The 23,644-nt window shown below is 46.2% G+C and overlaps 1 protein-coding gene across 3 annotated transcripts in view; it reads left to right on the top strand.

The window, feature by feature from the left end:
* The window catches only part of LOC149352148 (QRFP-like peptide receptor), a 212,281-nt gene that overhangs the window by 174,006 nt on the left and 14,631 nt on the right, over positions 1-23,644 (top strand). For 2 of the 3 annotated variants that reach the window (XM_089577117.1, XM_089577118.1), the window contains exons 3-5: positions 3,402-3,589; positions 12,638-12,748; positions 15,590-15,752. In XM_089577117.1, the coding sequence (XP_089433243.1) occupies positions 3,402-3,589; positions 12,638-12,748; positions 15,590-15,752 (462 nt within the window). Of the gene's footprint in view, positions 1-3,401; positions 3,590-11,187; positions 11,446-12,637; positions 12,749-15,589; positions 15,753-23,644 lie in introns of all 3 variants that reach the window. The other variant, XM_089577119.1, reaches the window with a different exon arrangement.

The raw sequence follows: 23,644 nt of genomic DNA, 5'->3' as shown, positions 1-23,644 counted from the left end.
ACCTAGACGGCACAGAGTTATCTCTAAACACTAAACACGGAGCACATATGAAGGCCTATCTTCTGTTGTCTCATCGCGGCCACAGGTGGCGTAAGCAAGGCTGTCATCTGTACCAGTCAGAAATGCGCAGCGGTTCGTGAAAGCAATTTCGAGCAAAATGCGGCATAGCAAAGTTGCATCGCGTCCCGGTAGGCAAAGTGAAATGATCTGCACGTCAAGGTGCCGCAGCTGAAAAATTAGCCGTGGTTCAACCCGGCTGAACGTAGTAAGACGAGCGAAAGCTCTGTTAAGGTAAGCACACCAAGGTAAGCACACGCCACACACTTTTATATATAGAACGCTTCTATCTAAAGAATGTCACGCGATTTGCGGCAGCTGCGAGAGTGCCGTCGTCTCCGCATACGCAGCTGTGGTGAGGCATGGCGAGTCACGTGGCTTTATGTCAGAGCCAAGCCTCCGTTCCTCCTGTTTTCAAGGACAAATTTCATAGCCACATGACCTTCAGCTTTGTGCGGGAGGAGTAAAGCTTTCGCTCTAAAATCTGGCCCGAATTCCGTGCAGCGAGCGTGACCTCTGCTCAATTGAATCATTAAGGATCGCTTTTGTCAAGTTGTCTAGGGGCCCAGAACTTTGCTTCCGTGGATATATTTCGTCTTGTTCAGAAATTTTATCTCGCGGAAATTCGTAATTACGAGGTTCAAATGAATGAACCGTGGGGTTCAGATGAAACACAGAGCGCGGGCAAAATAAAAAGCAACGTCATGCTGGGAAGTAGAGAAGAAGCGTAAAGCAACGTCATGAAGAGAAGTAGAGAAGAAGCGTGAAGGGGAAAAGAAAAAAAATTAGGACGTTTAAATTTCGAAATTAAGCAAGGCCAAGTATAAACGTCACACTCTGGATGGCTTCGGCAGACAACGAACTTTACGTTCCTCTGTGCTATCAATCAAGCGTTAAGAGCTACAAGCGCCGGGAAGGTGGTACGGCTACCTCTGAGTTTCGCTCACTGCGCAGCATGGCGTAAAACACCCGAATACGGCAAAGGTGGCGCAAGGCACGATATAACCACTATACAGCGAGGGACATGCAGTAGCAGATGTCGCTGTAAAATGTCAGGTACACGCGGTGACATTTCTTACCGAAGGACAGGTATACTGTCACTGGCTCCTGAACTAATCCCTTAAATATTTCGCGCAGCTACACTTTTAGACTTAAGATTAGTGCGTCAGACGACTAAAAAGAAGAGAAAAAAAAACTTTATGCCACTTCTTTTCGTCAAAACCGACACCTATAACAGTTCTATTTGCGTACAAGGTAGTATCTCTGAATTTTTACGCCCAATTATAAAATTTAAGCAACAGTTAAAACACCACAGTTCCTTTTTACTTTACTTGAGCAGAGAAATGCTGTATATTTACAACCAACGGGTATATTATTGTGGCCAATAAAAAAATTTAGAGAGCTTTGAAAACGTATACCTGTTATAAAGTAATTGTAAGGAAGCGTATGCCCAGTTATATTGTTTCACTAATCCTGTGCAGTTTCTCTTCAGTGTATTTTATTGCAACTAATCTTTTTGTTCACCCTGAAAAGAATCGAAGACTTTTTGCCCTGTGGTTCCTGAACAGTTACTGGCTGTTGCTGTTTCGTTCTAATATTTGCCACTATGGCTAATTTCTAGCCGCGTGTGTGAAAAAGTTCGCTTATGAGCCATTTTAGTTTTTTGCGCAATATATTGTTTAGACTATATTTTCGTGACTCAGATGTTGCGTTTTCTGTGCGAAAAGGACATTTGTTTGAAGACTTAAAACAGACTTCTCGTAAAACACGTTTTCGTTTCAATAAATTACGTGGCACTTTAAAACGTATGGAAGTTTTCGATATTTATGTTATTGCATCGGGTGAAAGCAAATGAACAAATAAACTGCGGCCTGGCTTAGGCAGCGTTAGAAGAAGTAATATGTTGCAGAATGCATAAACTGTGAACGCTTAAAACAATGCCTTGAAGCTAAACTCTTGAACTTAATCGACGTTCAACTATTCTGCACGTAGCGGAATGCAGGTACAAACCTGCATACAGCTACGTTTTGTGCGCTGTTTCTATGAGGCACCCTGTAGTTTACTCACGTAATTGGCTTTATACTTGCTCGTTTTCTGACAGCTTTTGCGGCCAAATACTGCCGACGTCCAAAAAATATAATGAGATGTGTCCTCTTGCTTAACTCCCCAGAGAAACATAGAAGATTTGGAAAAATATCTTCTGTTGGCATTGGGGTTTCAGAAATGGCGTCGCGCTCTACATCTTATCGGCTACAGCAATAGTTTGCAAGGCTCTTATTCTTAACCGCAGAGCCACTTTAAACCCCTGAAGTTTGACGACTTTGAAAATGCGGCGGGTGAGAATGTTTTATTACCACGGATGAAGAAAACAAAAAATATAAAAATGCGTAAAATACGTTTGTTGCGAAGAGCAGAAACTGGGACAACGAGAAAGAAACACGCCTTCCGTACGATTGAGCCCGACAGCGTACAACGTGGACTAAACGTTGGCGCCGTCATCAACGCTTGTTTAACGGCGTGTTTTGTCAAAAATCAAATCACCTCTAGGCTCGCTCCCCGCAGCGTGTTCGCACTGAAAGACTGAAGCGAAAGGTCAGCCTACATTTCGCAAGGCGACTTTATTGCAAAGGCATTTCAAAAACTCAGTTTTCTGCGCCACTCTGTTGTTGTTTTATTCAACACGGAGTACGGGCAAAGACGGAAAAGCAGGGAACCACAGAATTGCGAAAACCCAGAAGGCGGCAGAACTTAGCGGTGGTAAGCGTTCAAGGCAGAAAGCGCCTCCAAGAATTCACCAAAAATTTGGGCTTAGGCTTATTGTTGGAAAACCGGCCGACATAAAACCGGCCCCTGTCCTGTTCTCAGCCTTCTTGCGCTGGTTTTCTTGAGCCCAAGCTGCGTAAAACTCTTTTCAGTCTCCAGAATTGTTCTGCCGGAATCGTTACTGTCAACGCTTGTGGTATAGTATTAGCGCTGTATTTTTCAAACCGTACGGTAATCCGCGAGGGTCTTAGTACTGCGTAATGAAGCATGAGGTGCACCTGCGCCAAGTTTACTTCCGCCTGCCATCAAACTCGCATTGCAGTTGAGCTCGAACGTGGAATATAGGCTGAAACGCGATTTTTTTCAAGGTCCGAAAGCTCTCGTTTCATTACGTTGCACCTGAGGCCCTGGCGCGAAATCCTAACAGTGCAAATAAATTCTCGCACTTCGAGCCCTTTTCTTTCTGACGTTGTACTTTGAAATGGCGGCTCACTGAATGTAAGCAGTGCACGCCTCGCTTAACAGGCTGTTTGCGACGCGCACGCGTGCTCTGACTCTGGACGTGTCTTCCTCGTGCGCAGTGACGGCAGTAACGTGCAGCGTGCTCACGCTGTCCGCCATCTCGTGCGACCGGTTCACGGCCATCCTGTACCCATTCCGGGCACGCATCACCAAGCAGCGCACGGGCGGAGTGCTGGCCGCCGTCTGGTTCCTGTCGGCCACCGTCGCTTCGCCGCTCCTGCTCTACACCACGCCCTACAACGTCCAGGTACGGAAGGAGTCCGGGCACTCGCCCCCTTTCTCTCTCTCTCTCTCCCTCTCTCTTTTTCTGCCTGCTAGATCCGCAAAAGTGACAGAAGTTCTCTCGCATGTTATCTAACGCCTATGGGTTTTGACGCGATAGCGTTAAAGGCCCCTATCACCAAAAAACTTGGTGTCGACGTTGTCGGCGTTGTGAGCGAAAAATCACGAGCATGGCTCTGCCAGGTGGTCCCCAGAGAGCAGCCTAGGAGGCAGGTGGGCCACATAGGGCACGCGACCTTGCGCCGTCATCACAACCTGCCCACCGCATAGTGAGCAAACTGCACACCATGGTAGGTGGCAGTTTAATTATTGGTTGCTCGGCAATAACGACCTCGGCCGCACAAGGTCCACCGCTGGGAGCACCTGCCATCGCAGGGTGGTGGCCCATCGCTTAACAGCTGCACCACTGCGCCAGGAGGGCTACGAGGACTCTAAAAGATCTATGAATGTAAAGTAGAGAATGACCTTCTGCACATACAGGAACAAACTCAATACGCTACCGCGTCATAACCTTGAGGCGGAGCTTAGGTGTTCCAATTTTCTTTTTTTTTTCTCCCTTAAGTGCCTCTGGGGAACTGACTTGCCCCCACCCAAGGCCGCTATTCTCTGGGTGCTTGAGCGCAAACCATGCGGTTTTCCCGATTACAGCTCTTTGCTGCCACGTCCGTTTCGCTTTGGAATAGGCAGGCTTACCGAGCATTTTATTTTTATTTCTTCCGTTGTCCACGTCCGTGTCGTTTTCTTTCGTTCAAGATTCACTTCTATTCCCCGCGAAACTGTCTATATGGCTATTTTCCAACCATGGTCCCGCTTATTAACCCTCGCTGTGCGAATTTTTACCCCCAAATTACTCTAAGCTTTCAGTTTCAAGCTGTCCACGCACTGCGCCATGGGTGTGAAGCAGACTAAACTGAGAGCCAAGGATAAAGATGGAGGGACGTTTTATTTACCGCGAGACAAATAATTCGAACTGCAACGGCTCAGATCTGTGTTCGTAACTGATGTGCGCCGTAGCGAAATATGCTATTGCATAATTTGTGATAAGCGAAACAGGTGATGCTGATGGCACCTCAAGAGTGTCTGCGCGCATTGGAATGCCGTAGCTGACTTTTGAGCACCTTCCAGCTCTCCCCGCAAAGATGAATGAGCGAATGGGGTCATCTGGTTAAAGCCTATGTTCTTTTTCTTCTTTTTTTTTTTACTAAGCATACCTGTTTACAAATACACGCGTTGCTATAGGTAGGCCGTGTAACTGGCACTGGGCAGAAGCTTTGCCCAGTGCCCCTAACAATGGACAAAGTTTTAGGTCCCTTAGCCTGCCTTAGGCAACAGAGACATTGGACATCTCGCTAAGCTCTAAATTTACTTGCACGTTACTTTCATGCATTCTTCATGCAGTGAACTTCGTCAGTCCATTTGTAGGACTATGCACTCCATCATTCCATAGGTTACATCAATACTCGCCGTTGCATCCTTAATACCCATTTCATGGATGCATTTTTTTTTAACCTTTTCCACACTGCTCTCCTTCTGTCTTTATCTCCCAAATTCCCCTCCCTACGCAGAGTAGCGTGCCAGCGATTTTTAAACGCCGGCTAAATTCTCTGTAATTCATTAAAGAGTTTCTCTCTCTCTCTCTCTCTCTCTGCGTGCGAACAGTTCCGTACGCTTCTTGAACGGTGTGATTTGGGCCAAAAATCCAGAGAACCGTAGCTATAAGGTCTAACGCACTAAACAAATTACCCGGAATTTCGCCCCCCCCCCCCCCCCCCCCCCCTTTATTCCCAGTCCCTGCTTTCTGGCCTTCTAGAATCAGAACCACTTGCCACATTGCCCCAGATGGTAACGTCTCTATGGTTGGCGCTGTCATTGTCCCGACAGTAGTCAAAGGTCATATTCACTAGTCAGAAGTGCCCACAAGGGAAGCCCACAACCTCAGATTCACAGCAAACTCGTAATCCTCCTCACAGAGCTATCCCTGTAATACTGTTGGCGGCTCCAACATCTGCGCGTCGTCCAAGCACGAGGCCAGTTAAACAGTAGATGCGAAAAAAAAATACGAATAGGTAAAACAATCAGCATTAAGAAGCAAGGCGAATAAACATGTATACCAGCAGATGTACAACAAGCAAATCAAAGTCCACGTCTCATTTATTCAGTAATGTGACGACCGAAGAAACAGAAAATCGAAATACCTGCGCAGAAACATAACTTTGTTATGGCATCTGAGCGTACAAGTCATCAATTTTCCTCCGTGCATTTGCGTGACGAAGGGTTCTGAGGCGCGATAAAGCGATGTTCTGCGAATAAAGAAAGGTTACACTGCAAATATACCTAGTCCGGTCCTTCAACGACTAGAAATGTCCATCACGCTCCGCCAAACGAGCTTTCTCCCTATACATGCGTATGCGAAGTGAAGCAAGAACGGCTGATCTAATTTTCCGAACATCGCGTCCACATACAGTCTTTTTTAATTTTTTTTTTTTGGCTCAGCTTTCCGCTCCCATGCTTGCTATTACCACCTTCGAAACAGGTAGCAGCTGAGATGCACCTCGGTAATTAATTGTTTTTATTTTCTTTTGCGTCAATGTCGTTTTCGCGCTTTCGTCGAACTTCCATAAATACAGGCACTGCCGTCGCCTTCATTCCATAACGCCACGTGAAAGTGGCTGTGTTGTTGCGGGCGCATCTTCGCAGGAAGTCCACCCAGGCTCCTCCTACACATTGTCCTCGCTACGCTGTTTGTAGATTTTCTTTTCTTTTTTTTTTTCATTCAACTGGCACAATAGGCTGACGCACCTGCATAGCTAACGCCATCTGTCTCCGGACGGGAGAAAGTAGGCTGCGCGCGCTGACCTTGGAGCCCGCACAGCGTGAGAAGGTGCTCTGAATAATGCATGAAGGTGTTGCGCTTGTCAGAAACCGCGAATCATGCATGAAACACGTGGAGAACCTGCTTGTCGGAAATGACTTAGCAGGCCGAGGGATGTGATTTACTTTTGCCTCGGTACAAGACCGGACAAGCAAGGGAAGAGGGAGGCGGAAAACGAGTTAGAGGTACGACAGAGAGGAAACGGTAGCGCGACAAAAGAAGATAATTAGCGGCGAAAGCTGTTGCGCAAGGGACATTCGCACTTCGCACTGCGTCCCGCACGTGTAGAGGAAAATAAAGGGACACAGCAGGTACATAAAGAAGTGCCGCGCTAAAGAGTATGCTCAGACGTACAAAAGACGAGCTGGGGAAGATTTTTTCAACGGAGAAAAAAAAAGCAACGAACGAAGTTTTCAATAAGCAAGAAAAGAGAGCATGAAGAGAGAATGAAAGAACTGGAAGAGCGCAGACAAGCACCACTGGAACCTCTGTGATGTAGAGCTAACTGGAGTATAGCATCTGAACAGATGTAGTGGCTGCTCTAGTGGGAAAGCGTTTGTAAACGATCAAGTGGAGCCGCAGTAGGGAAAGTCTATGCGATGTTCTAAAAGTGCGCTCAGCACGACTTTGGAGGAATCGGGAGGCACGATAGGCTCGAGTTGGAGCATGTCAGAGATGTGGTTGAGCACCAGCACTCTTGGCTTCTTATTTTCATTTGTTGCGCGTCATTGCAGTCAACCCTCGCCGTCAAGCTCGTTGTCACGCTGTAACGACGACGCTCGGAAACAGGTTGATAGTTCAGCACCATTATGTATAGCGCTCATTATCAGGGAACAGAGAAAGGAAAATGAATTGATGTACGGAAGAGTAATGTTAATAGGAGCACGGTAACTGCGGAAACTGCTTTTGTGCTCGAAACGAAAAATTGGCACTCTCTGTGTTTGGTAATTCCACTGCGGCGTAAATGCGATGGCATTGCGATGACTTGATCCTGCGCCAGATGGCGGGACCGAGACGGTAGATAAACAAAAGCGATGGCGCCAAAACTGTGCTGACTTTGACTGACTTTACTACTGCGCACAGCGTGCAAGGAAAATTTAAAAATCGAATCCGCCTAAGTGTTCCGTCACTATCTCAGATAGCTATGGATTCCCTACGCTGTTCTTAGATGTGCCATTGAAGAAAAAAATCGAAGGGACTAGAAAATAACAATGAGAACGCGTGAACGAAGTGAAAAAACAGTCGACAATTACGCTTCTCGATAATGCGGTACTCGAACCGTAGGCGACCGCATACGGAACGCGCAGTGCCGTACGTAGGCGGCTATGGGTTTCGACTATGGGTTTCGGCAGCCCACACAGCGTTCCGCCACCGGTAAGCCTCGCCTCAGGTGAACGGTCAGAGCGCTTACAGAGCGGGCTATTATGGCGCCATCTGTGGCGAGCGACGAATACCTTGTCGATGACGTCTCGGCAAGCAGACGACGTCACGCGCTACTCTGGTGCCTCTGGTGCCGCAGGTCGCCTCTAAGCGGCCCTCCTGCACGCTACTGCCGTACACCCCTCCTCTGCTTTCCTCCGCTTTCCTCCTCGTACTCTCTTCGCTATCGGCGTCTTTCATCCTCCGCTGCGCTCCGCGCTCGGTTGCGCCACCAACTACGAGGCACGCCGTTCAATCTGGGAACTGGAGCCCAAGAGGTGCGCTCTAAAAGTGAAAAGGCAACGAAGTGAAAACTGAAAACTGAAACTGCAGTTCTTTTCTCCTGCACTTCATTGAAGTAGCACCCACACACTTCTCCTCGAACCGTGCAAACTGGCAAAGGCGTGAATTTTTAAATGCTTAGCGTTCATGCAAGCATGAAAGCATTCAAATGCTTGCATTCGTGTCACTTTTATGTCCGGCGTTCAGTCCGTATAATTCATGAGACATGCTGCTACTTTATTTACAACCTTCTTTTGATAATGTTGATTCTTTCAGTGGAATGCTCGCAGATCGCGTTTTCGGTTGTGTGGATATACCGGGTCTTTCAAAATATTCGCTGAAATTTTGTTTTCAAGCCGTGAAATAAATCTCGGTGGGGTCCATGCAGATGTATTGTACTTCAATGTGGATACTATTGGCGTCGTATAGGGCAAACAAAAGGTGATTAATTAGCTAAAATTACCTAACTAACATTTAAATCATTGATTGTAACGAGTAAAGTGAGTAGTGGCGGCAGCCACATCGCCAGCGCTCGCCGCAAGATCCATGCATTGACTGTCGGAGCTCTGTCTGCAATTGGGCCAGCTCTTCCTTTGGCTGTCTCCGCAGTGCATAAACCCCATTCCACTACATTTTTTCTTTTTTTGCTTTAGGGGTATAGAATTAAGCGCGAATTTGAAAGTCGTTGACATCGAAAGTAAGCCTCTTTCTTAAAATTTCCGAACTGGCAACTTTGTTCGCAACATCAAACGCGTAAACGATGTCCTTAAAGACTTGAATGAATGTTTATTACGCTTTTTGCCATTACAGGAAGCGTGGGTGACGAAATAAAAGCGGTTTACAATAACCGCTTGACGGGTTTCGTCACCCGAAAAAGTCGACGATGACAGCAGCGGCAGTTCTTGCGGCATACAAATAACAATTCACATCTCAAACCAAACAGATTGCGCTATAATTCAGATAGGGGGTTAGATATATTAAACAATACAAGGAAAGAAAAAAAAAACAGTCGGCATATGTATTTCAGTACTAATACAACCTAATGAATAAAAGTTTGACGAAGTGCACGAAAAGACATTGTGTTTATATTGTTATAAAGAGAAGAGTTCAAACATCTTAGTAATATATATTTCAGCATAGCAAAACCATAGTTTGTTCTACATCTGGGTACCGAAAACATTTCAGCGTTTCTAGTGGTATACGGCGTGTTGTGTGGTACCAGCTGCACAATACGGGACAAAAAGGGGTCATCTCTTGCAGTCTGCTTTTAGTAAAAACAGGCAAACCTGTACTCAAACAACCTAGGAACTGGAATTATTTTGTATTTTATTCGAATGGGACGAGTTAGCTTCCCGCGTTGCACATATATCAAATGGCGTAGCTCATTGTGGTGTCATCCGTGAAACAACATAAACATTTACGAGTCACAAGACACATGGACACATGAACTGCGTCTGTATTTCCTGCATTAAAAATTCAAGCGATGCCATTTGATCAATGGGCAACGTGGTAAGGTCAACCTAATGAGTTTTGAGAACCATGTTTCTGACGTTCTATATCTTGAGCAACAATTCCGATTGTGACATTTTGATAACTTACCTCGCCTTTGATGTTATTGGCGTTCAGTTTCGTAATATAATCCTGCGCACAAAGCACAAAAAATTAAAAAAAACTTTCGCTACATAACTTTAGTTAGTTTATAGTCTTTTATTTGTACTTATCACGAAATGTCCACCTTTCCGGCACGGACAGCACCGAAGTATCTGTATCCAATAATTTGAAACACCCGGTATAATAATCTAAGAATCTGCTGCTATGTGCCCAGCTCACGTTTTAACGACTGCCATGCGATTTGCTGCAACACCAATTCGAGAAAATGTTTCAGTTGAACAGCTCCTCCAGAACAATGGATACTCCGAAGAATGTGACCCAGACTACGCGGCAATGGCTTTTCGCGGTTGCAAAAGCTCAGAGGAGCAAGAAGTGGCTCGGGTCTGCGACGCGGCTGTGGTGAGGACTCGCTATTCGCCGTTGGGCAAGGCAAGACAGGCGTAAAACTCTTCTCTTGTGTCCCTTAATGCACATCTCAGTGTTTCCCTTATCGGTGCCGTTCCCGAAGGCCCTATATATGCTAAGCATTCAGAGCGGCTTTGGAAGATGCCGGAGTCAGCCATTTTTTTAACCATTGGTGGTTCTTAATAGCGGTCTCCGAGGTTGCTTCATACCACAGTACCGTGTTGGTGGTGTTATCATTCTTGTAAAAGGTTTATTTCTGGTGCACTGGTGTGTCTGTAGGCGCAGTGGAAGTGGACCACAGCTGTCTGAGACAGCCACTTGCCCGTATTCTCCATTCCGTGCACTGCTGCACAACCCAGCCCTTCGAGTCTAAAACAAGGCGTATAAAGAGTATTTAAAGTTTGACTTTAGGGATCTTTGAAATACAAGCGAAAAGCAGTACACGGTGTCATTTTCATAAGGTGTAACGACCCTCGTGAACGTTATAATCCCCTATAATCTTCAAAGCTTTTTCCGAGGTATAGGAGAAATATATGGCCAGCATTGTGATGCCAAAATAGTAATCGCAGTTCTACGCACCGAACCCACCCTTTGGGCTATGATGCACGCAATAATGGAGGGCTCCGTATTAATTTCGACCACCTGAGCCTCTTTAAGGCTCACGGAAATCACATTAGACACGTGGACAGGCGCTTCCGCATTTTATGCCCATCGATACGCAACTGCAGTAAAGGGAGTCTAACCAGCGACGTCGACCTCAGCAGCCGGAAGCCACGGCTACTGAGCCATGATGCCAGAAAAATGTCTACAGGTAAAGTGGCGGGGGACATCGACAGCAAGCGAGGTTAACAGCGAATAAAGTAGCTTTAAAACAATTGGGGCAGCGTTAGCACTTCGGGCTTTGCAATCCTTCGTAGCCAAAGCCTCAGGTTCTCACCGTGAGCTTCGCGTTTGTTTGCTGGCGACCCCAACAGTGGAGCGACGTGGAGCTGACGTACTGCGGCGAAAGCTGGCCGCAGCGCATCGAGTGGGATCCAACGGAGGGGGCGTGCGTGGCCCGCTCGCCCTTCAAGCAGCTCTACTACACGGCGGTCACGGTGGCCCTGTTCTTCGTTCCGGTGCTGGTGATGAGCTCGGCCTACGCGCTCATCCTGCACACGCTCTGGAGGGACCGGCATCCGGGGGAGGCCAACGCCAACAACGCGCTGCTCCACTCCAGGGCCAAACGAAAGGCCAGTGATGCCGCATGCATGAGCATTCAGCGCCGCAGTCGCGAGTGCCCGGCGCCGCCGTAGACTTAATGATTCCGCCGTAAATGCGCTACTGGATTGCTTCGGAGCTCTGCGCGGAACAAGACAGGCGCAATGCAGCAGGAGGGAGTTTGGTGGTATTTCAAATAAATGGCATTCCGTCAGGATTTGTGAGCTAACTTTATATTCCTTTGTCCGTCCGTACAAGCTCACCAGGTTGGCAATTAAGACCACCTATGCTTTATTAGTGCATCGCGCACACATTGCTTACGCTGTGTACGTAAGAACAAAAAATGTGGTAGACGAAGGTGCTGAAACAGCCTCGGCTAATTTCAATACAGCATCGATAGCTCCCGTAATAAGGACAGAGGAAAGGCGCCGTAATTCGTTGAGTGCCAAGTTTTCTGTGTGAGCACACTGCAAGGAAAGGAAGAGAGAAAGCAGTATGATCTAGGCGGCATGGGAGACGATTAATACAAAGGAAAGGACGAAGAGGTAGAAGAAGAAGATAACGTTTCTAGAATAGATGCGCTTCTATGTAAACTCCCGTGAGGGGAAAAAAAAGGATAGATTATCGTCATGGTCATCATCTCAGAGCATTAGATGCATTCCTGCAGTAGTCCATTTCGGCGTCAGCGAGGATATGATTGGATTTTTTTGTTTCTATGTCGTAGAGCGTCAACTTCACTTCGCGTTGCTGTATCTATCAATCTTTTATTTAACTTTATCATCTGAAGGAACTTCCTTTCTTCTTTTTTTCTTCTGAACAGTAAGCTTCGTAAACCAATAAAACGTCGTTCAGCTATGCTACGGAACACACGCCGCAAGCCACGCCAACGTAGTACACGGCACCAAACTTGCGCAATGCAATATTTCACGGCACGTCGGCCTCGCGCCACCGGTTACGCGCTGATGCACCTCTCATGTTCTTGTTCCGCTCTCAGCTTATTCGCACGTGCAAGAAGAAGCCCAGTTGCTAAAACTGACACGTACAAAATTCATAAGGAAGAAAACAATTCCCAGTCATGCTCATCCTCTGCTGAACACTTGTTTGAGACCATGCCGTATTTCGCGTTGTTTCCTTATGTCTTTTTTTCTTCATGCCTGGCATTCTTACAGTGCTACCCGTCTTTCTCTAACTAGAGAGTTTTTTTTTATTGTCGGTTTGTTGCAGGTTGTGAAGCTGGTCTGCGTGGTGCTTCTTGTGTTTGTCCTCTGCTGGATGCCCTTCCAAGTCATCGTCCTGTTTTCTCAGTTCAGAGACAACGGAATCCATAGCCAGCCGGTAAGTGACAGTGATACGTGCGTCTGGAGCTGCAGGAGCGCCCTCTGTACGGACGACGAATTAGTTCCAGGGAAAATTAGATCGAATGCTGTTTAGCCTCAGTCCACGAATAAGTGTGTTATGTGCAACTAATCTTCTTGTCGAACCGACCGTTAAACCAGTTAGGAAACATACAACATCTCATTCTCTTCGATGCGACGATTATTGCTACAACGTATAAAAGGTATAAATTATGCATATATGGTAAAGGTTCCCATAACGAATGAAGAACAAAAGGGTCCGATAATGGGGTCTCTGTTATTGAGTAGTCTTGTAATTCCGGACATAACATAATCGGCACACCCTTGTGAAGACAAACAGCGGCTACGGAGTAAAATGACCTGTTATCTTGGTCTTCGCCTAGTAATGCATTTGATCATTGTACTGAAAAGTTTTGTTTTTTTTTATAATGAAAGGCACTTCCCATGCAAAGCAATGGAAAAAAAACAAATAACACGCTCGTGAGCTGTGCATAGCATCAAAGCTACCCAAGGTGATTCAGATAAATACCGGGCTGTGTCAAAACTTTATGCAAAGTCGTAATCCTTACGTTCTGAAGGCTGTTAGAAAGTACCGCAAAAAATGGAACAAGTGTTGTTTGAATGCAATATGCAAAGCGCGATCATTATGCCCCTTTGATAGGATTATTCGTGCTAAGCACGCGTGAAAGAAATTTAATTGTATGCTATACTTTCTAAGCAACCAACAACTCTCGAGGTCAAAATATGTTACGAAATAAATAAAGAACTTAGCTCGTATTTGCAGCTTGCCCTGTGTTCTGGAATGCTTGCTCAACGGTTGCAAAATATTGAGCGTCAGTGCTATGCAAACGTAGTAATATAGAAAGCGTAAAAATACAGGCAAACATCAACAATCACAATACTAGATAAGGAAATTTCTAAAGGGCTGCACAATTTTTGCTCCAAATTTATTATTACGACATCGCAATGTGAATTTCAGGCAGGTCCGTTTACTGAGTCATCAGTACGCATGAAAAAGAACTGATCCTAAGCAGCAATACTCAAAACAAAACAAAATGCCGCTACTGGTATTTGCTGGTTTTCCCTCAGGTTTTCGACAGAATTAGTGGCAAAACTTTAATAGAAACATCTTGTGACGGTGTTCGAAGCGCTGGCCCTATATACATCAACCTATTCAATTACTGGACATCAGTGAGTATGGAATGAATATTAATTATCCGGCCGCCGCGGTGGGTAAGTGGTTATGGTGCTCGGCAGCTGACCCGAAAGACGCAGGTTCGCTCCCGGCCACGGCGGTCGTATTTCGGTGGAGGCGAAATTCTAGAGGCCCGTGTGCTGTGCGATGTCAGTGCACGTTAAAGAACCCCAAGTGGTCGAAATTTCCGGAGCACTTCACTGCGGCGTCACTCATAGCCTGAGTCGCTTTGGGACGTTAAACCCCCACAAACCAAACCAATATTAATTATCCTAGCTACAAACAAAAAGGTATGTAATGCTTTGTTAGAGTATTCTAGGCCCTCTCTCGTTCTATGCTTACGTGAATGACGTAAGCAATGAGAACAACGTTGTGGGCCAGTTCACTACACGGTTCCATGAACAGTTCTACAGTGCCCACTAAAAGCGATCACCACAAGCCAGGCTCCCGGGGAAAGGGTGACACGAGGAGCTCTTGTTGTGCAAACAAACCGCCGACGAAATTACCAGCTCATTCCAATTTTTTTCATTTTTTAGATCAGGGGAGGTCGGCAGACAACGGCCGCTCGCTAGCGGAGACTGTAACGCCGCTACTGCGAATCAATTACTTGCCAGTCATTCGTGACTGGGAACACAAGCACATATCTTGCTTGCTTGTTGGGAGCAGCGGCATCTACTTTCTCACTTATTGGTTGACCGTGGTCCTATAGCACAGCATAGCGTAGAAAAACTTTACTGAGTTCAGATCAATTGTCAGGAGGGAGGACTTGCCCTCTCGTCCTTGTCAGACGGCCGAGATCCCTTGGGACCTGACGGCTTCGATGGCTTGTTTGATGATGGGCTTCTGCTCTTCCAGGTCCTGGCTGCATAGTAAAGCCTCTATAGTGTGCACAGCCACCATTGATCACAGCTGACCTGAAAAAGCCGTGAAAAAATTATCCCAGCAAACGAAAACGTATAAGCACAATATAGAAGGAATGTTCATGAAACGACATAGCTTTAAGCAGAATGAAGCATACTGAAATGAATACAGATGTTGAGAACTATTGACCAAGGCTTGAGAGCATCGCGTCTCAGACTGCCGCATAGCGTGGCTGTTGGAAAAACGGCGTTTAGGTTTCATTGCACGATGTGCACTGTTCATGGTCTAATAAGTCGTCGTTAAGCAGACCATAACATCAGATAACTACTGTTTACGCGATGTGCAACGCAAAAAATTCATAATTCCATAATTTCTCGTGTTTCTTCCGAGCAAGTGATGTCATCCGTGTTATGCTGTGAGCAGTCATGCGCAGTGCGCTATATGCAGCTCGTCACCGACTAATGTCAGATCGCAGACTTGAGTAATGCATAAAATTAGCTATTTTTTTTATCCGCTCGTGTTTCAGCTTGTCATGTTGAGCGCCTCCTAGGAAGAAGTCAATGATAGCAGTGTGAATCTAGATATAGCGGATAGCGAGAGGCACTGCAAGTTCTGTTCGAAATGCGAGCCATTCATGTCAAAATGTTAAATAAGTGCGGACACTAAAGCGAGCGTCTCGTAAGTATTAGTTCTTCGGTGTGCCTACTTATGCGTAAGTCTAGGGCAGTATTTTTAATTCTCTTTTCCCACTTACTCGTGGCGCAGTTGCCTTCGTGGTTCTCTCCAGCGTCGTTCTGGTGCACGTACCTGGCATACGCCAACAGCGCGCTGAATCCCATCATCTACGGCGGTATGACGCCCACCTTCCGCCAGGGCCTGGCGAACGTGCTACGCTGTGGACACCGCCGCAGGACTGAATACCCGAAACGTGAGTGTCTCTGCGGCGCGGAGCATCCGCTGCTTGGCCGCCCCGTGGCCAGCGTGAAAGGGTGCAGAAGCCTGTGCAGCGATGTATTTTCGTCACTTTGACGGTCCGGAGGAAATAAGCTAGCTGGCGCAGATGATTCGTGCAGCGTCTCTCAAACAGCGATTCTGTTTGTGCTCGCCAAGTGTCGGCAGAATTTCTGCAACCGCTGCCCTGCATTCAGCGCACACGGCGCGTACTGTTCTCGCCGCACGTATGAGATATAACACCTTTTCCCTAACCAGTATTGACACCAATGGATATGACTGTAAAAATTAAACAAATTATTTCGAATTTCATTTGCATACAAGCTAACGCTTTAATAAAACACAGATCCTTCGACATGTCCAGTAACGAAGCGGGACATATAGCGGTAAGGTTCTCCTCTCCAGGAACTTCATCAATGCTGTGTGAACAGCCACAGTAACGGCTCCTTCGGCGCTCCTGTGCACAGTCAGCTGAAGTGATTCCACTAAATCATGCCTGCTAACAAGCGTCAATAGTCGCACGTATGTCTACCGCACTCGGTGCATGATTTCTGGCTAAGGCGTACGCCAGTCGGAGGCGGTTTTACGTACCTATACTTGTGAACATCTTTGCGAATCTGTGCCCAGAGTTCCTCCGAGCATCACTTGCACAAAGAAAGATAAATCATCCATAATGATTGATCCTCCCGATCCTTTAATGTAAATTTCATTTCCTTATTTCCTCACTTAACTGGACTATGAGCTTACTGAATTTTTTATTGGTACTGAAGAAGAGTCGGTGGAAATAAACAGTAGCAAGTAGGCATTCCTTTACTGATGAGTGGCAGGATGCGTCACTTTGCAGTGTGAGGCAGAAATACCGCGCGAAAAATATGCGACCGAACTATCGATGCGCACCTTTAATTTCTTCGCGCACACGATCTTCACGAAACCACTCTCTTTTGCTGCGGCAGGTGCGGCCATTCGCTTAAAAACTGCCGAGCGTAAGTTACCGATCAAAAATGTGAGGAGCTGGTTACAATTATTATTCGAGCTCTTTTTGTTTTTGCATTCGTTATTATTTGTCTGTCCGAAACGGCAGAATAGTTCCTGAAAATGAATGACCAGTGTCTCAAGCACATCCTATCCTTCCCGGTCCTTTCAGTAAGCTAGATCGGTGACCTAAAAGGATACCATAAGTTTTCTCTTTTGCAGTTTTCACAAAGCCAAGGTTTGAAAGGCAGACGGCGCTGTCGTGAATCAATGTATAGCATTGTTTTCTTTTCAAGAACAGTTTTCAGAATTAAACCTTTCATGTTTTTGTTTTTATTTTTCTGTAGTGAAGATGATAAGGATTGTGGATAATGGTGGGGACGATGGTAATGATAATACGAGGCCTCTACGGCCTCAAGCAACATAGGAAGCCCAATAGCGCCACCGGAAGTGTAGACAAATGCCTGGCGACAATACCGCGTACATTAGTCTCGCTACACAGCCACTGTTACAATGTACGATGGAACAACGCCACTGTTTCAAAGCGACAGCATTATGGGCCGCTTTCAGTAACGTCGACGCGGTCTGTTGTTTGTGGATGAATAGATGTTAGGAGCGCCCCCTTTCAAATGCGGTGATGGTGGATGCCAACAAGCTCGTGTCTTTTTTCCCCTCTGTATTTGCATGAACATTATGGCAAATTTACAGGTACTATCTAGAAATTCTTCCATCTAAAAGGAAAACAAACTGTATGGACTTTTACGCTAAATCACTTTTTAATTCTAAACTTGTGTCTTTACGTCACGGCCCTGCCGACAACGCACTTCCTCCCCAGAACAGGATTTGGCCACCCTGGTGTAGTACTTGGCCGCAGCCTTCTATGAACACACCGATTAACCCTCGGCCCTCAGACCCAGCGGCTGCGGAACAACTGACCAAGGCGGCGGTGAGACCCGCGAAGCAGCTGAGGGTGCAAGAATTTCCGGCTTCGCACAGGCTGTCATTGGAAACTGAACGTGGCAACGTTTAACGCTAGAGCCTGATCCAGTGAGACTAGCCTAGCAGTGCGGTTCGAGGAACTAGAGGACATTAAATGGGATGTCATAGGGCTTAGTGAGGTTAGGACAGATGAGGCGTATACATTACTAAGGGGCGAGTAAGTACTGAGCTATCGTATATTAGCTGACAAACGAGGACTAGCTGTGGGATTCCTCACGAATCGGTATACCTATAGCTGCCAACATAGAGGAGTTCCACAGTATTAGCGAGAGGGTAGCAGCTGTCGTAATTAGGCTTAATAAGAGGTACAGGTTGAAGGTGGTGCTGGCCTACGCGCTTACATCCAGCCATGATAACCAGATAGTTGAAAGCTTCTATGAAGGCGTGGAATCAGCAATGAACAAAGTACAATCACAGTAGGCTGTACTGATGGGCAACTTCAATGCGAAGGTAGGCAAGAAGCAGGCCGGAGGCCAGGAGGTAGGAGACTACGTCATAGGCTCCAGGAATAGCAGGGCAGAGTTTTTAGTACAGCTCGCAGAAAGAAATAATTTACGGACCATGAATACCTTCTTCCGCTTCCGGAAACGAAAGAACAGGAAGTGAACGTGGAAGAGCCCCTACGGTGGGTCTAAAAAGGAAATATACTCCATATTATGCGCTCACCCTGGTATCGTGCAGAATGTAGAGGTCCTCCGAAAGGTGAATTGTAGTGACGACAGAATTAGCTCGAATTGACTTAGATTTGAAGTGGGAACGGAAGGAGTTCGTGAAGCGGAAGCCCTTTAACGAGTTAGCGGTAAAAGGGAAAGTAGAGCAATTTTGGATACCGTGGCAGAACAGATATTCCGCTCTAACTGAAGAAGACGATCTTTATGTTCAAACAATGAAAGATAATCTCACAGATATCATTACGGAGTGCGCAGTGGAAACAGGCAGTAGGATGGTTCGCCAGGATCCCGGAAAGCTACCTCAGGAGACGAAATATCTGATTAAGAAACGCCAAAGCATCAAAGCGTCTAACCCTACGGACGGAATAGAACTGGCATAGCTATCAAAATTAATAAATAAGCGCAAGGTAGCCGACATAAGGAAGTTTAATAAGGATAGAATCGATCATGCTCTAAAGAACGAAGGCAGCTTAAAAGCAGCGAAGAAGAAACTAGGGATGAGTAAAAACCAGATGTGTGCGCTAAGAGACAAAGAGGGCAATGCCATTGGCAATACGAATAAGATACTTAAAGTAGCCGAAGAGTTCTACTTTAATAATAGAGGCAATAGCGCACAGCAATGGGACATCCGGCGAGCAACGAAAGAGGGAGTAAAGAAAGCCTTAGGAGCAATGCAGAGGAAGAAAGCAGTGTGCGATGGTCAGGTAACAGCAGAGCTGTTGAATGATGCATGGGAGATTTTGCTAGAAAAATAAGCCACCTTGTATACGCAATCTCTTATGGCCTAGAGCGTACCAGAAGCTTGGAAGAACACTAAAACTATATTAATTCATAAGAAAAGAGACGTCAAGGACTTGAAAAATTACAGACCGATCAGCTTACCGTCCATTGCCTACAAGGTATTTACTAAGGTAATCGCAAATAGAGTCAGGACAACCTTAGACTTTAATCAACCAAATGATCAGGCAGGCTTTCGTAAAGGATACTCGACAAGAGGTCATATTCATACTATCATTCAAGTGGTAGAGCAATACGCAGAATATAACCAACCCCTGTATATAGCGTTCATTGATTACGAAAAAAGCATTTCACTCAATGGAAACCTCAGCAGTCATGCAGTCATTGCGGAATCAGGGTGTAGAAGAATCTTATGTGAAAATACTGGAAGACATCTATAACGACTGCACAGCTACCATACTCCTCCATAACTCAGCAATAAAGTTCAAATAAGGGAGGGTGTCAGGCAGAAAGACACGATCTCGCCAATGCTATTCCCCGCCTATTTACAAGAGGTGTTGTGAGGTCTGGATTGAGAGCAGTTGTGGATTAAAGTTAGTGGAGAATACCTAAGTAATCTGCGTTTCGGTGATGACATTGCCTTGCTAGGTCACTCAGATAATGAGCTGCAAAGCATGATCAATGAGTTAGACTGGCAGAGCAGAATGGCGGGTCTTAAAATTAGCATGCAGAAAACCAAAGTAATGTTGAACAGTCTCGCAAGGAACAGCAGTTCACAGCTGTTAGCGAGGTAAGGGAATACGTCTACTTAGTGCTGGTAGTGGCCGCTGATCTGGATCATGAGAGGGAAATAACTAGAATAAGAATGGGGTGGAGCGCTTATGGCAGGTTCTCTGAGGTCATGAATAGCAGTTTACCAATATCCCTCAAGAGAAAAGTATACAACAGCTGTATCTTACCGTTACTCACCTACAGGGCAGAAACGTTAAGGCTAACGAAATGGGGTTCAGCTTAAGTTAAAGGAGCTATGGAAATAAAAATGATAGGTGTAACGTTAAGAGACCGGAAGCAAGCAGAGTGGGTGAGGGAACAAACGCGGGTTAATGACATCATAGTCGGCATCAATAGGAAGAAATGGGCTTGGGCAGGGCATGTAATGCGAAGGCAAGATAACCGCTGGTCCTTGGAGTGAATTCCAAGAGAAGGCAAGTGTAGCAGGGGGCGGCGAAAAGTTAGGTGGGCGGATGAGATTAAGAAGTTTGCGGGGATACGGTGGCCGCAGCTGAAAAAAGACATGGTTAATTGGAGAGACATGAGAGAGGCTTTTGACCTGCAGTAAACGTAGTCAGGCAGATGATGATGCTACAGCGACGCTGAGAAGCTAAAACTCTGGGTGTCGTTTCATTGTCGCATCACAATGTGTGATCACCTGTCAATTCTTTTAGAACATAGAGCGTAAGGCGTTTAAATGGCTCTTTATTCTGTATACAATAAAGTAAGCCACAGTTAAGGTCGCTTAGGGAGCGCTAACAACGCTGTCCGTAGGTTACAAAAAAAAGCACTGCAGTGCGCTTCTTTTATGGCAGACAGCAGCGCGGTGGAACACGGAACAGCGCTTGTCCCGTTTCTTCGCTTCACTCCGTCTTCCAGCGCTCTTCTGTCTACCTTGAACCTATATCAACTCGGCCAACTTTCTTCGCTAATTAACGTTGCTTCTTTCAGGCGCAACACATTCATCAGGGATTCTTGACCCTGTGTGTTAAAAATAACCCTCTGGATGCAAATTTATTGAGAAGGATGATCGCAAGGAACAGGATTAAATTACTTAGTGCATTCTCTCAATAGCAGTGCTATTGGGAGCGGCACAACACGTAGCACTTCATCGAACCACCCCATCTTGCTCTTGTGACATAGCGCAAAAATCTAATGGCATTGTGCGGGAAAAATTTAGTCACCCATTAAAACGCTTGAGTTTAGTCGCCCTGTAATGGGACTGAAGTCATGCTCTATGGAGCTCCAGAGCCCAACAGGAATCGCGGCCAGGGAAGCTTCCTCAATTTTTAACTTCTCCCACACCTCGGAAGTTGTCCTCACTTGGAAAATAACGACGGCCCTTGCCTACATTCAAGCGGGGGGAACAGGCTATGAGGTTGCAGGATGAACTGTTAGGAGGCTAACACGATGTTGTGTAAAGGAACCTGAACGCGCAGCTGAGGAGTAAGTCTAGAGAATAGCATAGTATTGAAGGTAAAGTGGTTTTGCTGCTTATTGATTCTCGATTATCAAGAGAAGTTGCGCTTAAGGGACGACAGAGAGAACAGACATAGTAGATAACAGCTGCGCTTTTACCCCGTTGTATCCGTCCACTTCCCTGTGGTCGTCTTTCAGGCGAAGTCCTTCGCTAGAGCGAGCATCGGAGGTTTGGCAAGCCACCTCTCCATTCCGTAAACTCCACCAGGGGGACGTCGTTCGGCGAATTGTGGGTGGCGCGCAACATCATGAGTAGAGCGTGAACATTGTTTTCGCCACAGCCCGCCTCGGATACATTAGCCAGTGAGTGGTATGATGGCAGTGACAGAGCAACGTATTTCCATCTCCATTTTTTTTGGTCGGCGCCATCTGCTTTCGTCATGCACCATCCTGGTGAGACAGGATTCCTTGACGTTCTTGACTTCATGTCAGTGTCGTCCTCTTTGGAGTGGTCGGCATTTATCGAGGATCTACGCAATCATCTCTGTTGTCGGTCTCTGCTCCATTGATCTGCGTTTCCATTGCGCCTCTCGCACTTACGCCTCCTGTGCTCATCCGAGGAGGTGCGACGTGGCCCTTTCATCTCTGGCAAACTGAGTAAGGCGATCCGTATTGGTCTCCGTGCATCGCAAGCACCGCATTAATATTCGGCCAAATCTTTTCGGGATGTTTCCAGGAGCTGCGTAGTGAGACATCTCAGACTCTTCCTGCGCTTAGCCTTTGCCTCTTCTCTCTTGTTGTATTCAGTGTCATACATATCATGGATGTTTATGTGAATGAGTGTATAGCATATAGCATTGCAAATGTAACCGATAATGCTCCACACAGTGGCAGTATAGGGGACGCAGCTACACTGCAGCAGCTTTCGAGACGGAGCACGGTACTCGACATCTTCACAAGGGTGACTATTCAGCTTCCATTGGTGGCGTGCTGCCTTTCGCTTTTACTTCGAACGTAAAACAGATTTTATCGAAACGAATACCTAAAAACCGAGCACTTCGCCTGTTCTTTCTTAAGGGGACATCGCGACATTTTTTTGCACTGCCGATTATTCTGGTTTAAGGGATTCCTCGTGCGCTCCACAGAACAGTGATAAAAGCGTTATTAAAATGGGAGCATGTAAACAGAAGTTATTTTACTTTAAAAAAAAATAAAAACGAAAAGATTGGACAAAATCTAATTTCACTCGGTCAGTGCCGAGATTGGGCGCTACCATTCAGAACTGCACCTGGTACACGCGCAACGGAATACTGGCATGCAATTGTTGCCTTGGCAGTGCAGCCCATAACACGCATTGTGACATTTTGTCGGCATCTTTGCTCCGCGCATACGCTGCAGACAAGACAGGAGCGACCAACCCAATAAAGGAAGCTCCCCGATGTTTCTTTGCAATCCCTTTGGCGTTGGTAGTTTTGAAAAGCTACCACGAGAGTGTCGAATGGCCTTTTTTTTTAACTTAATGGAAAGTTTCGACCCTAGCGCTAATCTTATTAGTTTTGTTCGCGTTCACTGTTTCTTTTCAGTTTTTTCCCTGTGCGAAAAGCTTACAGCAATCAGAGACATCATATTTTGGATCCATTTTCCGAATATAATACAAAGAAACGAAGTTCAAGCTGGACTCCCAACCAATCAAAAGGCAGAGCCTAATCTGGCTGCCACCTCATCTCATTTCCGCTGACGAAAATCGCCACTGCGTTTCGACACCACCGAGTGGTAACGAGCATTTCTAGAGAAGATTAAAATATCAAATACTATACATTTCGGCGGTCTCGTTGGCCGTTCAGGCAAAGTCCCATACTTTGCGCACAAAGAAGAAAACCCGCATGCTTGATTAACGTCACAGGGCCCCTTTAACATTTATTGACAGCCTTTTTGATTGATTTGCTCCGAGAAACTCATTTTCCGCCTCTTACAGCAATGTTTTGCTCACCTTCCACTGTTGAGACTTCTACGTATACCTGCAAGCGGGGCTTTTTTATTCATTAACCTTTAGACTTTGCCACATTAGTATAAACGTACGCCGCCAAACCTCCCAGTGTTTCACACCAGTTTTCTTTTTCCGCGGCACGATTATTATATTTAAGCGTGAACTCCGTTTCAAGTCATTAGCGTGCATCGACGCGTGTGCCACGCAGCATATCATGAAGACACGACAGCATCACGGTGATGGCTGTTATTAGAAGTTTATCAGAATAGCTCCCTCGACAGCGACCCGGGGGGGAGGCGCTGCTGGGTAATT

This window comes from Amblyomma mixtum, chromosome 3, assembly GCF_055824585.1.
Source record: "Amblyomma mixtum isolate Tamu chromosome 3, ASM5582458v1, whole genome shotgun sequence".
NCBI lineage: Eukaryota > Metazoa > Arthropoda > Arachnida > Ixodida > Ixodidae > Amblyomma > Amblyomma mixtum.
This window is presented reverse-complemented; position numbering and strand designations above follow the sequence as displayed.